Raw genomic sequence first — 16415 nt, 5'->3', positions numbered from 1 at the left:
GGTTCAAGCAATTCTCCATCCTCAGCCTCCTGAGTAGCTGGGATTACAGGTGCATGCCACAATGCCCAACTAAGCTTTTTGTATTTTTAGTGGAGACAGGCTTTCACCATGCTGCCAAGGGTGGTCTCGAACTCGCAGGCTCAAGCAATCCAACCACCTCGGCCTCCCAAAATGCTGGGATTACAGGCGTGAACCACTGTGCCCAGCCAGAAAATTTCTTTAAAAGGCTATATTAGTTCATTTTCATGCTGTTGATAAAGGCATACCTGAGACTGAGCAATTTACAAAAGCAAGACCTTTAATGGACTTACAGTTCCACATGGCTGCAGGAGCCTCACAATCATAGCAGAAGGCAAGGAGGAGCAAGTCACGTCCTATATGGATGATGGCAGGCAAAAAGAGAGCTTGTGCAGGGAAACTTCCATTTTTAAAACCATCAGATCTCATGAGACTTATTCATTATCACAACAACAGCATGGGAAAGACCCACCCCCATGATTCAATTACCTCCCATCAGGCTCCTCCCAGGACACGTGGGAATTGTGGGAGTTAAAATTCAAGATTAGATTTGGGTGGAGACACCACCAAACCGTATTAAAGGCAAACCAGGATGGATGCAGTGGCTCAAACCTGTAATCCCAGCACTTTGGGAGGCTGACGCAAGTGGATCACTTGAGGTCAGTAGTTCAAGACCAGCCTGGTCAACATGCTGAAATCCCATCCCCACCAAAAAATACAAAAATTAGCCAGGTGTGATGGTATGTGCCTGTAGTCCCAGCTACTCAGGAGACTGAAGCGGGAGAATCTCTTGAACCCAGAAGGCAAAGGTTGAGTTGAGCTGAGATCACCCCACTACACTCCAGGCTAAGCAAGAGGGTGAGACCCTGTCTCAATAAATAAATAAATGGCAAACCAGACACTCCAATCTTAGGTATTTACCCAACAGAAATGAAACATGTCCACACATACATTTGTACATAAATATTTGTAGCAGTATTATTCATACAGGCAAATACTGGCAATGATCTAAATGTCCGTTATTGGTAAATAGATAAACAAGATATACCTACACAATGAATGCTAAAACAAATAGACAATTCTAGGAGGCATACTACATGCTTCCTAGGGGTCCTAGGAGATTCAAGCCTCCTGCCTCTAGCAGGGACTATATATCTTGATAATTCACCTCTAATTGCCCAACTCATTCTTCATGCTCTTTCCTACTGCTCCTGGGACCATTTCTCAAATATACTACCTGCATCTAGGTCTGTCTCAGGATCTACTTTTGTGAAAAACGAAACTGAAACCACACATTCATTATTGTGGGAATGATTAAGTAAATTTTACTAAATCAAGATGACAAAATATTATGCACTGGTTTTTAAATGTTCATAAACAATGACACAAAAATATGTTTGAGATAATGTGAGCTTTTCAAGGGTCCAAAATGCACACAAGATATATTATCAGACATGTGAAATGAAAAGGAAAAAAAGATCTCCTACAATAAGTTCCATATAAAAGTAAAAAACTTCTACATCTTGCACAAGCTGGTATAGAGTCTTATCAAAAATATTTTCTGAATAAATGAATGTTATTGCAGATAAACTAACCAATGAACAAGCCAAACATATAATATGCCAAACATAAGCCAAAATCTTTTTCTGTATGATCAAGTCAAATCTGTTATAATACATTAAAAGCAAGTAGAGTTTATCCTAGAAATGCAAAGGGCTCAACATTAAAAACTTCATCAGACTAATTCACCATATTTTTAAAAAACTGATCTTCAATACTAAATAGACATTTAATTAAATTCAATACCCATTAGTAAACTTTTTTAATCTTAGCAAACTAAGATTTTTTTTTTAAAGACTTTGTTAACTTGATAAAGCATATGTACTAGAAAGTTACCTTTATTAGGCATCAGACTCTGTTTTATATGCTAGGGCATTGAAGAAGAGAGGCAACAGTGCCTGAAGTCACATAGTTTACTGTCTACTGGGTGACACAGGTAAATAAACAGATAATAATAATACAGCATAGTAAGATGCTATGACAAGATACTTAGAAGCTGCCATAGTAACATAGGAAAACATCACCTTACTTTGCTGGAGATAATTAGATCAATAGATGATAAGTACCTATCGCACAAGGACAGAGTTATTTATCTTTGTATCACCTGGTATCTAAGACTATGTCTATCACATGGTAAGTCTTTGGTAAATATTCCTTAAATTAATTGACAAATGAACAAAATGAACAAACAATAAATAATGGCCTTAGAATTTTTTTAATGTCAGGTACAAAATATCAACAAATTAAATGACTTGTTATAAATCTGATGTCTCCTAAAGAGTTCATTTGGGTACAAACAGAACCATACATACAGACAAATTAGCAATTTTAAATACTCACGGATACAAGGGATTTGTATTGGCCAGTTGGAGAGTATATGTTTTCACAGGTTCTACAGCTATTAGCACATCTTGTTCTATAGCCATAGGAAGAACAGAATATCCACAGTAATCTATATGCTCTCCTAGAAAAAAGAGAAAGCTTTTTTAATCATTGCTAATATATAAAACAAAAGCACCTCAAGAAAGTTTACATACAGGAAAAAACTGATCATGAGCCAGGTTTTAACAGTAAATAAAAATAAAGGAAAGCAGAGCAAGATGGCCAAATAGAACCCTTCCATGATCTTACACCAAATTGAACAACTATCTATGCAATAAACACCTTCATAAGAACCCAGAAAATTCAGGTGAGTACCTGAAAATCACAGTACCTGGTTTTCACATAACATCAGGGATAGAGGAATTGAAGAGCACAGGAAAGACAGTCTTGCATTGCCTACAGGATCCCTCCCAGTATGGAGAGAGAAAAACTGTTTGGGGGAGGGAGGGTGAAGTGAGTGTGGGTCTTTGCACTGGAACTCAGTGCTGCCATGTTACAGCAAAACACAAAACAGAGAAGAATTCTGCTAGCACCCAAGAAGGGAGCATTTAGATCAGCCCTGGGCAAGACAGAATTCTCAGTCTCAGCAGGAAGAACCTGAGTCCCAACTGACCTCACCTCTGGCTAACTAAAGTGGCCTCGTGCCCAGAATAAGCTTAATTGGCTGTCAGGCCACAAGTACTGCAGTCCTCAGGCAAGCTGTGGTGCTGCGCTGGACTTGGAGGCAGTAGACTTGGGATGTGTGACCAAGTGTGACACCAGCTGTGGCAGCCAGGGGAGTGGCTGGATCACATTGCACCCAACTCCAGGAAGTACAGCTTGGGGAGAGACTCCTTTAGCTTAAGGAAAGAAGTGGGAAGAGTATAGAAGACTGTCTTGCAATTTGGGTACCAGCTCAGCCAAAGTAAAGCACCAAGGAGATTCCTGAAGCTGTCAATTCCAGGACTTAGTTCCTGAAGGGGATTTCTAGACCCACCCTCATTCAAAGGGAATCCACTGCCCTGAAGAGAAGGACCCAGTCTTGGCAGGATTCACCTGATCACTACTAAAGAGCCCTTGGGCCTTGAATAAACATCAGCAGTAACCAGGCAAGATCCAGTATTGTACAGGCTTCAGGTATGACCCAGCACAGTGCCAGCTGTGGAAGCCACAGAAGTGCTCTAGGCAGCCCAGTAGAGAGACTACTTCTGATTGGAAGGAGTAAAGGGAAGACATCAAGAGGACTTTGCCTGACAACCCAAGGAATTCTCCTTTACCTTACCCAAACTCATCAAGGCAGCGCCTCTAGATGTCAGCAAGAACTGCATTATTCCTGGGCTTAGAGCACCTCCTTTAGCCCGTAAGGACCGCATTCTTAGAGCACAACACTCAACCCCATTTGAATACATGAAAAGTCTTCTCAAGAATGAAGGGTACAAACAAACCCAGACTACAGAGACAAATAAATACCTAATTTGTCAATGCCCATAAGTGATGAATGTCCACAAGCATCAAGAGTATCCAGGAAAACATGACCTCATTAAATGAACTACAGAAGACACCAGTGACCAATCCCGGAAAGACGAAGATATATGTCCTTTCAGACAGAGAATTCAAAAGAGCTGTCTTGAGGAAGCTCAACAAACTTAAAAGATAACACAGGGAAGAAATTCATTATTCTACCAGAGAAATTTAACAAAGAGATTAAAATCGTTTTTGAAATTTCAAACAGAAGTTCTGCAGCTGAAAAATTCAACTGACAAACTCAAAAATGTCTCAGTCTCTCAACAGTAGAATCGATCAAGAAAAAGAAATAATTAGGGAACCTGAAGACAGGCTATATAAAAATACACAGTCAGAGGAGAGAAAAGAAAAACAATTTAAAAAGAATGAAGCTTTTCTACAAGATCTAGAAAATAGCCTCAAAGGGGCAAATCTAAGAGTTAATGGCTTTAAAGAGGATGTAGAGATAGAGAGGTAGGGTAGGAAGTTTATTCAGTGAAATACTGATAGAAAACTTTCAAAACCTAGGAAAAGATATGAATATTAAGGTATTAGAAGATGACACAACACCAAAAGGATTCAACCCAAATAAGACTAACTGAATTAATATATTAATCAAACTGTCAAAGGTCAAGGATAAAGAAAGTATCCTAAAAGCAGAAAAAGAAAAGAAGCAAAGAACATATAAAGAACATACAAAGCAAAGAACATATATAAAGAACATATAAAGAACAATATGTCTGGCAGGAGACAACTCAGCAGGGAACTTAGAGGCCAAGAGAGAGGCAGATGACATAGTCAAAGTGTTTAAGAAAAACAACTTTTGAACTAGAATATTATTTCCAATAAAACTATCCTTCAAACATGAAAGAGAAATACTCTCCCAGACAAACACAGCTGAGGGGTTTCATCAACACCAAACCTGTCTTGCAAAAAATGCTACAGAGAGTTCTTCAATCTGAAAGAAAAGCACATTAATGTAAAAAATATATATCACATGGTGGTATAGAACTCAGTGGTAGTGGTAAATGAACAGATGAATACAGAATAACACTGTAACTATAGTGTTAAAACACTCATATATTAGTAGGAAGATTAAAAGACAAACCTATCAAAAATAGTAACTGAAACAGCTTTCTGAGCATAAAAAGATATAAATAGAGACAATCAAAAGTGACAAAGCAGCCGGGCACGGTGGCTCAAGCCTGTAATCCCAGCACTTTGGGAGGCCAAGTCAGGCAGATCACGAGGTCAGGAGATCGAGACTATCCTGGCTAACATGGTGAAACTCCATCTCTACTAAAAGTACAAAAAAAAAAAAAAAAAAAAAAAAGTCGGGCGTGGTGGTGGGTGCCTGTAGTCCTAGCTACTTGGAAGGCTGAGGCAGGAGAATCACTTGAACCTGGGAGGCGGGGATTGCAGTGAGCCGAGATCACGCCACTGTACTCCAGCCTGGGTGACAGAGTGAGACTCCATCTCAAAAAAAAAAAAAAAAAAAAAGAAGTGACAAAGTGAAGAAATGGGGTGAAGGTGTAGTTTTGGGTTTTTTGTTTGTTTTCTTTTTGCTTATTTATTTTTTTATTTTCATTGTAGTCAGAGTTAAGCTGTCATCTCCTTGAAATAATTGGTTACAAGATGTTATTTGCAAGCCTCACAGTAATCACAAAACAAAAACCTATATCGGATACAAAAAAAAGTTGGGTTTTTTTGGGGTTTTTTTTGAGACAGAGTCTCACTCTGTCGCCCAGGCTGGAGTGCAGTCGCGCAATCTCGGCTCACTGCAAGCTCCGCCTTCCAGGTTCACACCATTCTCTGGCCTCAGCCTCCCGAGTAGGTGGGACTACAGGAGCCCACCACCTCACCTCGCTAAATTTTTTTTGTATTTTTTAGTACAGATGGGGTTTCACCGTGTTAGCCAGGACGGTCTCAATCTCCTGACCTCGTGATCTGCCCACCGCTGCCTTCCAAAGTGCTGGGATTACAGGCGTGGGGCAATGCGCCCGGCCCAAAAAAAGTTTTAAATAATAAATTAAAACTTGTCAGAAAAAGTCACTTTTATACAAAGGAAGATGAGAAGAAAGGAAGAAAGAGAGAACCAACAAAACAACCAGAAAATAAATAACAAAATGGCACTAGTAAGCCTGTACCTTATAACACTGAATATAAATGGACTAAATTTCCAATAAAAGACAAAGTGGATGAATGGATTAAAAAAACAAAAACCATACGCTAACCTCATCTATAAAGATACGCAAACCAAAAAAAAAGAAAAAGATATTGCGGAACACACACCAGGGCCAATTGTGGGGTGGAGGGGAAGGGGAGGGAGAGCATTAGGACACATAGCTAACACACACGGGGCTTAAAACCTAGATGATGCATTGACAGGTGCAGCAAACCACCATGGCACACGTATACCTATGTATCAAACCTATACATTTCTGCACTTATATCCCAGAACATAAAGTAAAATTTTTTTAAAAAGAAAAAGATAATCCATGCAAATAAAAACCAAACGAGAACAAGAGTAGTTATGCATAAATAAACAGGATTCAAGACAAAAACTATAAAAAGAGACAAAGGTCATTATATAATATCAAAGGAGTCAATTCAGCAACAGGATATAACAATTGTAAATATATATGCACCCAATGCTGGAGCACTCAGCTATATAAAACAAATATTATTAAAATTAAAAAGAAGGATAGATGCCTATACAATAATAACTGGGGACTTCAAAACCTCACTTTCAGCCCTGGGGTATTCATCCAGGAGAAAATCAACAAAGAAACATCAGACTTCAACTGCACTATAGAACAAATGGATATTTATAAAACATTTCATCCAACAGCCCCAGAATACACATTCTTCTCATCAGTGCCCGGCATATTCTCCAGGATAGATCGTAAGTTAGACCACAAAACAAGTCTCAAAAAGTTCAAAAAAATTAAAATAACATCAAGTATCTTCTCTGATCATAATGAAATAAAACTAGAGATCAATATGAAGAAAAACTTTGGAAACTAAGCAAACACATGGAAAGTAAAAATATGTTCCTGATTGACCAGTTTGCCAATGAAAAAATGAGGAAATTTTTAAATTTCATGAAACATGTGGGAGTGAAAACACAATAGACCAAAATCTCCATAACACAGAAAGAGCAGTACAAAAAAGGACATTTAAAACAATAAATACCTATATCAAAAAGGTAGAAATATGTCAAATAAGCAGCCTAAAGATGCATCTTAACAAATAAGAAAGACAAAAGCAAATGAAATGCACAATTGGTAGAGGAAAAGAAAGAACTCAGATCAGAGCAAAAAATTAGTAAAATTGAAATTTAAAAATACAAAAAAAAATCAATGAAATTAAAAACTGGTGTTTTGCAAACATAAACTAAATCAAAAAACCTTTAGCCACACTAAGAAAAAAAGAGTCCAGGCACAGAGGCTCACACCTGTAATCTCAGCACTTTGGGAGGCCAAGGTGGGTGGATCACAAGGCCAGGTGTTCGAGACCAGCCTGGCCAACGTGGTGAAACCCCATCTGTACTAAAAATACAAAAATTAGCTGGGCGTGGTGGTGGGCACTTGTAATCCCAGCTACTCAGGAGGCTGAGGCAGGACAATCACTTGAACCCAGGGGGCAGAAGTTGCAGTGAGTTGAGACAGCTCCACTGCACTCCAGCCTAGGCAAGAGAGTGAGACTCTGTCTCAAACAAAAAAGAAAAAGAAAAAAATAAAGAAGATTCAAATAGAGAATTTTTTTAAAGATATTATAACTGATAGCAGAGACTGAAGGCATCATTAGAGACTATCATGAGCAACTATATACCAACAAATTAGAAAACCAAGAAGAAAGGGATCAATGCCTAGACCCATATGATATGGCTTGGATCTGTGTCCCCACCCAAATCTCATGTTGAAATGTAATACCAAATGCTGGAAGTGAAGCCTGGTGGGTATCGATTGAATCATGGAGGTGGTTTCTAATGGCTTAACCCAGTCTCCTGAGTGTGGCTCTCATGATAGAGTTCTCACAAGATCTGATTGTTTAAAAGAGTATAGCACTTTCCCTCCCTCTCATCCTCCTGCTCCAGCCATGTAAGGTGTGCCTCCTTCCCCTTTGCCTTCCACTATGCTTGTAAGTTTCCTGAGGCTTTCCCAGCCATGCTTCCTGTACAGCCTGCAAAGTTGAGCCAATTAAACCTCTTTTCTTTATAAACTATCCAGTCTCAGATACTTCTTTATAGCAGTGCAAGAGCAGACCAATACAGAAAATTGGTATCAGAAGTAGGGCATTGCTATAAAGATAACTGAAAATGTGAAAGCACCTTTGGAACTAGGTAAAGTGGCAGAGGTTGGAACAGTTCGGAGGGCTCAGAAAAAAACACAGGAAGATGAGGAAAAGTTTGGAATTTCCAAGAAACTGGTTGAATGGTTGTGTCCAAAATGCTGATAATAATATGAACAATGAAGTCCCAGCTAAAGAGGTCTCAGATGAAAATACAAAACTTATTGAGAACTAGAGTAAAGGTCACTTTTGTTATGCTTTAGCAAAGAGTCTGGAGGCACTGTGCCCCTGCTCTAGGGACCTACGGAACTTTGAACTTGAGAGTGATGATTTAGGTTATCTGGTGAAAAAAATTTCTAAGCAGCAAAGCATTCAAGATGTAGTATAGCTGCTTCTAACAACCTATGCTCTTATTCTTGAGCAAAGAAATGACCTGAAACTGGAATTTCTATTTAAAAGGGAAGCAGAGTGAACAAGTTTGAAATACTTGAAGCCCAGCCATGTGGTAGAAATGAAAAGGCCTTTTTTTTTTTTTTTTTTTTTTTTTTAACTGTAGCTAACTTTGGGAAACCCCGTCTCTAGTAAGAATACAAAAATTGGCCAGGCATGGTGGCATGTGCCTGTAATCCCAGCTACTCAGGAGGCTGAGGCACAAGAATCACTTGAGTCCAGGAGGTGCAGGTTGCAGTGAGCCAAGATTGTGCCACTACACTCCAGCCTGGGCAACAGGGCAAGACTCCATCTCAAAAGTTAAAAAAAAAATAAAATAGGCCAGGCACGGTAGTTCACACCTGTAATCCTAACTCTCTGGGAGGCCGAGGCGGGTGAATCACCTGAGGTCAGGAGTTCACAACCAGTCTGGCCAACATGATGAAACCCCATCTTTAGTAAAAATACAAAAAATTAGCCAAGCATGGTGGCGGGTGCCTGTAATCCCAGCTACTTGGGAGGCTGAGGCAGGAGAATCACTTGAATCTGGGAGGCAGATATTGCAGTGAGCTGAGATCGCACCATTGCGCTCCAGCTTGGGCAATAAGAGCAAAACCCTGTCTCAAAAAATAATAATAAAAATAAAATAAAATAAAATAAACGCTCAGCCACTAAAAAAAAAGTAGTAATTTTGCATATAAACAACCTAATGGTACACCTCTAGCAAAAACAATCCAAATCCAAAATTAGTAGAAGGAAAGAAATAATAAAGATCAGAGCAGAAGTAAATTTGAGACAAAAATTAATGAAATGAAAAGGTAAACATAATAGCAAATCTTTAGCTAGACTGAGAAAAAGAGAACATACAAATAAATAAAACAAACAAAAAAAAAACAGAAAAGGAGACATTACAAGTGACAACACAAAATACAAAGGATCATTAAAGTCTATTGTGAACAACTATTATGCCAACAAATTGAAAAACCTAAACGACATGCATAAGTTCCTGGACACAGAAAACCTATGAAGATTGAACCAGGTAGAAATAAAAAACGTGAACACACCAATAACAAGTAACAAGATTGAAGCAATAATAAAAAGTCTCCCAACAAAGAAATGCTCAGGACCACAGGGCTTCACCCATGAATTCTACCAAATCTTTAAAGAAGAACTAACACCACTTCTTTTCAGACTTGCAAAAAAATTGACAGGCAGGGAATTCTTTGAAACTATTCTATGTGGCCAGCATTACTCTGATACCAAAACTGAACAAGGACACAACAGAAAAAGGAAACTACAGGACAATATCTCAGTTGAACATATAATCAAAAATCCTCAATAAAATGTTGGCAAAATGAACCCAAGAGCCCATAAAAAGATTATATGCCATGATCAAGTGGGATTAATCCTAGAGATGCAAGGAAGGGGTTCAACATACACAAATCCAAAAATACGATATATCACATCAACAGAATGAAGGAAAAAAATATATAATCTTTACAATCAATTCAGAAAAAGCATTTGATAAAATTCAACATGCCTTCATGATAAAAACTTTTAACATATTAGGTACAGAAGGAACATGTCTCAATATATAATAAAGGCCATATATGACAAACCCATAGCTAACGTTATACCAAATGAGGAAAAATGGAAAGCTTTTTGTATAAGCACTAGAACAAGACAAGCATACCCAATTTCACCACTCATATTCAAAATAGTACTGGAAGTCTGAGCCAGAGCAACCAGGCAAGAGAAAAATATAAAGGGCATCCAAATTGGAAAGGAGAAAGTCAGATGGTCTCTATTTGTACACAACATCATCTAATGTAGAAAAACCTAAAGACCACAAAAAGCTTTTACAGCTGATAAATTCAGTAAAGTCGCAAGATACAAAATCAGTATAAAAAATAGCTAGTGTTTCATTGAATGTAAGTGGCCCAAATGCTCCATTTAAAAGACAGAGAACCACAAAAAGGATAAGGACTAACCAACCAACTGTCTGCTGCCTTCAGGAGACTCACCTAACACATAAGGACTCCCAGAAACTTAAAGTAAAGGGGTGGAAAAGGGCATTTCATGCAAATGGACACCAAAGTGAGCAGGGGTACCTCGTCTTATATCAGACAAAACAAACTTTAAAGCAAGAGCAGTTAAAAGAGACAAAGAGGGACATTATACAATGGTAAAAAGGCTTTGTGTAACAGGAAAATATCACAATCCTAAAGATATATGCACCTAACACTAGAGCTCCCAAATTTATAAAACAATTACCAACAGACCTAAGAAATGAGATTGACAGTAACATAATAAGGGTGGGGGACTTCAATACTCCACTGACAGCACTAGACAGGTCATCAAGACAGAAAGTCAACAAAGAAACAATGGATTTAAACTATACCTTGGAACAAATGGACTTAACACATATATACAGAACATTTCATCCAACAACTAGAGAAAACACATCTTATTCAACAGGGCATGGAACTGTCTCCAAGATAGATCATGTGATAGACCACAAAAGATGCCTCAATAAATTTAAGAAAATTGAAATTATATCAAGCACTCTCTCAGACTACAATGAAATAAAACCGGAAATCAACTACAAAAGGAACCTTCAAAACCATGCAAACACATGGAAATTAAATAACCTGCTCCTGAATGAGCATTGGGTCAAAAACAAGATCAAGATGGAAATCTAAAAATTCTTTGAATGGAATGACAATAATGACACAACCTATCAAAACCTCTGGGATACAGCTAGGACAGTGCTAAGAAGAAAGTTCATAGCCCTAAACACCTACATCAAAAAATCTGAAAGAGCACAGACAATCTAAGGTCACATCTCAACAAACTAAAGAAACAAGACCAAACCAAACACAAACTCAGCAGAAGAAAGGAAATAACCAAGATCAGAGCAGAACTAAATGAAATTGAAACAAACAAAAATACAAAAGGTAAATGAAACAAAAAGGTGGTTCTTTGAAAGATAAAATTGGGCCAGCGCGGTGGCTCTCGCCTATAATCCCAGCACTTTGGGAGTCTCAGGCGGGTAGATCACCTGAGGTCGGGAGTTCAAGACCAGCCTGACCTACATGGAGAAACCTCGTCTCTACTAAATGTACAAAAATTAGCTGGGCATGGTGGTGGGCGCCTGTAATCCTAGCTACTCAGGAGGCTGAGGCAGGAGAAGCTTGAACCAGGTGGTGGACATTGCAGTGAGCTGAGATCACACCACTGCACTCCAGCCTGGATGACAATAGCGAGACTCCATCTCAAAAAACAAAACAAAATAAAAGGTAAAATTGATAGACCATTAGCAAGATTAACCCAAGAAAAGAAGAGAGAAAATCCAAATAACCCCGCTAAGAAACAAAAGAGGAGATATTACAGTTGACACCACTAAAATACAAAAGATCATTCAAGGCTATTATGAACACCTTTATGCAAATAAACTAGAAAACCTAGAGGAGATGGATAAATTCCTGGAAAAATACAACCCTCCTAGCTTAAATCAGGAAGAATCAGATACCCTGAACAGACCAATAACAAGCAGTGAGATTGAAATGATAATTTTAAAAATACCAACAAAAAAAATACAGGACCAGACAGATTCACAGCAGAACTCCATCAGATATTCAAAGAAGAATGGGGACCAATCCTGTTGACACTATTCCACAAGATAGAGAAAGAAGGAACCTTTCCTAATTCATTCTATGAAGCCAGCATCACCCTAATATCAAAACCAGGGAAGGACATAACCAAAAAAGAGAACTACAGATCGATATCGTTGATGAACATAGACGCTAAAATCCTTAACGAAATCCTACCTAACCAAATCTAACAACATATCAAAAAGTTAATCTACCATGATCAAGTGGGTTTCATATCAGGGATGCAGGGATGGTTTAACATACACAAGTCTGTACATGTGATACTCCACATAAACAGAATTAAAAACAAAAATCACATGATCATCTCAACAGATGCAGAAAAAGCATTCAACAAAATCTAGCAAGCTTTATGATTAAAACTCTCAGCAAAATTGGCACAAAAGGGACATACCTTAATGTAATAAAAGCCATCTATGACAGATCCATAACCAACATAATACTGAATGAGGAAAGGTTGAAAGCATTCCCTCTGAGAACTGCAACAAGACTAAGATGCCTACTCTCACCACTCCTTTTCAACATGGTACTGGAAGTCCTAGCCAGAGCAATCAGACAAGAAAAAGAAATATACGGCATCCAAATTAGTAAAGAGGAAGTCAAACTGTCACTGTTTGCTGACGATATGATCATTTACTTTGAAAACCCCATAGACTCCTTCAGAAAGCTCCTAGAACTGATAAAAGAATTCAGCAAAGTTTCCAGATACAAGATTACAATTACAGATACAAGATTAAGATTCCAGAAACAAGCTATACAAATATAGCTCTTCTGTATACCAACAGTGAACAGAGAATCAAATCAAGAATTCAACCCCTTTTGGCTGGGCACAGTGGCTCATGCCTGTAATCCTAGCACTTTGGGAGGCGGAGGGGGGCAGATCATGAGGTCCGGAAATCAAGACCATCCTGGCTAACATGGTGAAATCCCGTCTCTACTAAAAATACAAAAAAATGAGCTGAGCGTGGTGGCAGGCGCCTGTAGTCCCAGCTACTTGGGAAGCTGAGGCAGGAGAATGGCATGAACCCGGGAGGTGAAGCTTGCAGTCAGCTGACATCACGCCACTGCACTCCAGCCTGGGCGAGAGAGTGAGACTCCATCTCAAAAAAAAAAAAAAAGGAAGAATTCAATCTCTTTTATAATAGTTGCAAAGGGGGCGGTTCCAACATGGCCAAATAGGAACACCTCCAGCCTCCAGCTCCCAGCGTGAACGACACAGAAGATGGGTGATTTCTGCATTTCCAACTGAGGTACCGGGTTCATCTCACTGGGGCGTGTTGGACAGTGGGTGCAGGACAGTGGGTGCAGCACACCGAGTGAGAGCCAAAGCCGGGCGAGGCATCACCTCACCTGGGAAGTGCAAGGGGTAAGGGAATTCCCTTTCCCAGCCAAGGGAAACCGTGACACACAACACCTGGAAAACCAGGTCACTCCCACCCTAATACTGCGTTTTACCAAGGGTCTTAGCAAACGGCATACCGGGAGATTATATCCCGTGCCTGGCTTGGAGGGTCCCACTCACACAGGGACTCCTTCATTGCTAACACGGCAGTCTGAGATCTAATTGCCAGGCGGGAGCGAGGCTGGGGGAGGGGCACCTACCATTGCTGTGGCTTGGGTAGGTAAACAAAGCAGCCAGGAAGCTCGAACTGGGTGGAGCCCAACACAGCTCAAGGAGGCCTGCCTGCCTCTGTAGACTCCACCTCTGGGGACAGGACATAGCCAAACAAAAGGCAGCAGAAACTTCTGCAGATTTAAATGTCCCTGTCTGACAGCTTTGAAGAGAGTAGTGGTTCTCCCAGCACAGAGTTTGAGATCTGAGAATGGACGGACAGCCAGCTCAAGTGGGTGCCTGACCCCCGAGTAGCCTAACTGGGGGAAATCCCCCAGTAGGGGCAGACTGACACCTCACACCTCACACGGCCGGTACCCCTCTGAGACAAAGCTTCCAGAGGAATGATCAGGCGGCAACATTTGCTGTTCAGCAATATTCACTCTTCTGCAGCCTGTGCTGCTGATACCCAGGCAAACAGGCTCCGGGGTAGACCTCGAGCAAACTCCAACAGACCTGCAGCTGAGGGTCCTGACTGTTAGAAGGAAAACTAACAAACAGAAAGGACATCCACACCAATACCACATCTGTACATCACCATCATCAAAGACCAAAGGTAGATAAAAACCACAAAGATGGGGAAAAAGCAGTGCAGAAGAGCTGAAAATTCTAAAAATTAGAGAGCCTCTCCCCCTCCAAAGGAATGCAGCTCCTCTCCAGCAACGGAACAAAGCTGGATGGAGAATGACTTTGACGAGTTGAGAGAAGAAGGCTTCAGACGATCAAACTTCTCCGAGGTAATGGAGGAAGTCTGAACCATCGCAAAGAAGCTAAAAAAACTTGAAAAAAGATTATACAAATGGCTAACTAGAATAACCAATGTAGAGAAGTCTTTAAATGACCTGATAGAGCTGAAAACCATGACACGAGAACTACATGACAAATGCACAAGCTTCGGTAACCAACTTGACCAACTGGAAGAAAGGGTATCAGTGATTGAAGATCAAATGACTGAAACGAAACGAGAAGAGAAGTTTAGAGAAAAAAGACTAAAAAGAAATGAACAAAGCCTCCAACAAATATGGGACTATGTGAAAAGACCAAATCTACGTCTGATTGGGGTACCTGAAAGTGATGGGGAGAATGGAACCAAGTTGGAATACACTCTGCAGGATATTATCCAGGAGAACTTCCCCAACCTAGCAAGGCAGGCCAACATTCAAATTCAGGAAATACAGAGAACGCCACAAAGATACTCCTCAAGAAGAGCAACTCCAAGACACAAAATTGTCAGATTCACCAAAGTTGAAAAGAAGGAAAAATGTTAAGGGCACCCAGAGAGAAAGGTCAGTTAACCCACAAAGGGAAGCCCATCAGACTAACAGCGGGTCTCTTGGCAGAAACTCTACAAGCCAGAAGAGAGTGGGGGTCAATATTTAACATTCTTAAAGAAAAGAATTTTCAACCCAGAATTTCATATCCAGCCAACCTAAGTTTCATAAGTGAAGGAGAAATAAAATCCTTTACAGACAAGCAAATGCTGAGAGATTTTATCACCACCAGGATTGCCCTACAAGAGCTCCTGAAGGAAGCACTAAACATGGAAAGGAACAACCGGTACCAGCCACTGCAAAAACATGCCAAATTGTAAAGACCAGCAATGCTAGGAAGAAACTGCATCAACTAACGAGCAAAATAACCAGCTATCATCATAATGACAGGATCAAGTTCACACATAACAATATTAACCTTAAATGAAATTGGGCTAAATCTTCCAACTAAAAGACACAGACTGGAAAATTGGATACAGAGTCAAGATCCATCAGTTTGCTGTACTCAGGAGACCCATCTCACATGCAGAGACACACATAGGCTCAAAATAAAGGGATGGAGGAAGATCTACCAAGCAAATGGAAAACAAAAAAAGGCAGGGGTTGCAATCCTAGTCTCTGATAAAACAGACTTTAAACCAACAAAGATCAAAAGACACAAAGAAGGCCATTACATAATGGTAAAGGGATCAATTCAACAAGAAGAGCTAACTATCCTAAATATATATGCACCCAATACAGGAGCACCCAGATTCATAAAGCAAGTCCTTAGAGACTTACAAAGATACTTAGACTCCCATACAATAATAATGGGAGACTTTAACACCCCATGGTCAACATGAGACAGATCAATGAGACAGAAAGTTAACAACAATATCAGGAATTGAACTCAACTCTGCACCAAGCCAACCTAATAGACATCTACAGAACTCTCCACCCCAAATCAACACAATATACATTCCTCTCAGCACCACATCGCACTTATTCTAAAATTGACCACATAGTTGAAAGTAAAGCACTCCTCGGCAAATGTAAAAGAACAGAAATTATAACAAACTGTCTCTCAGATCACAGTGCAATCAAACTAGAACTCAGGATTAAGAAACTCAATCAAAACCACTTAACTACATAGAAACTGAACAACCTGCTCCTGAATGACTACTGGGTACATAACAAAATGAAGGCAGAAATAAAGAT

At 39.7% G+C, this 16415-nt stretch overlaps 1 protein-coding gene across 7 annotated transcripts in view; it reads right to left on the bottom strand.

Moving 5' to 3' along the window:
- GALK2 (galactokinase 2) overlaps positions 1 to 16415 on the bottom strand; it is a 174862-nt gene that overhangs the window by 105621 nt on the left and 52826 nt on the right. For all 7 annotated transcript variants that reach the window (XR_003120261.1, XM_025390821.1, XM_025390818.1 and 4 more), the window contains exon 3: positions 2419 to 2542. Coding sequence is in view for 4 of the 7 variants with exons in the window: in XM_025390818.1 (XP_025246603.1) it covers positions 2419 to 2542 (124 nt within the window). In the remaining 3 variants the exon portion in view is untranslated. The remainder of the gene's footprint in view (positions 1 to 2418; positions 2543 to 16415) is intronic.

This window comes from Theropithecus gelada, chromosome 7a (genome assembly GCF_003255815.1).
Source record: "Theropithecus gelada isolate Dixy chromosome 7a, Tgel_1.0, whole genome shotgun sequence".
NCBI lineage: Eukaryota > Metazoa > Chordata > Mammalia > Primates > Cercopithecidae > Theropithecus > Theropithecus gelada.
Note: the sequence above shows the minus strand (reverse complement) of the source record. Positions and strands in the feature narration are given on the sequence as shown.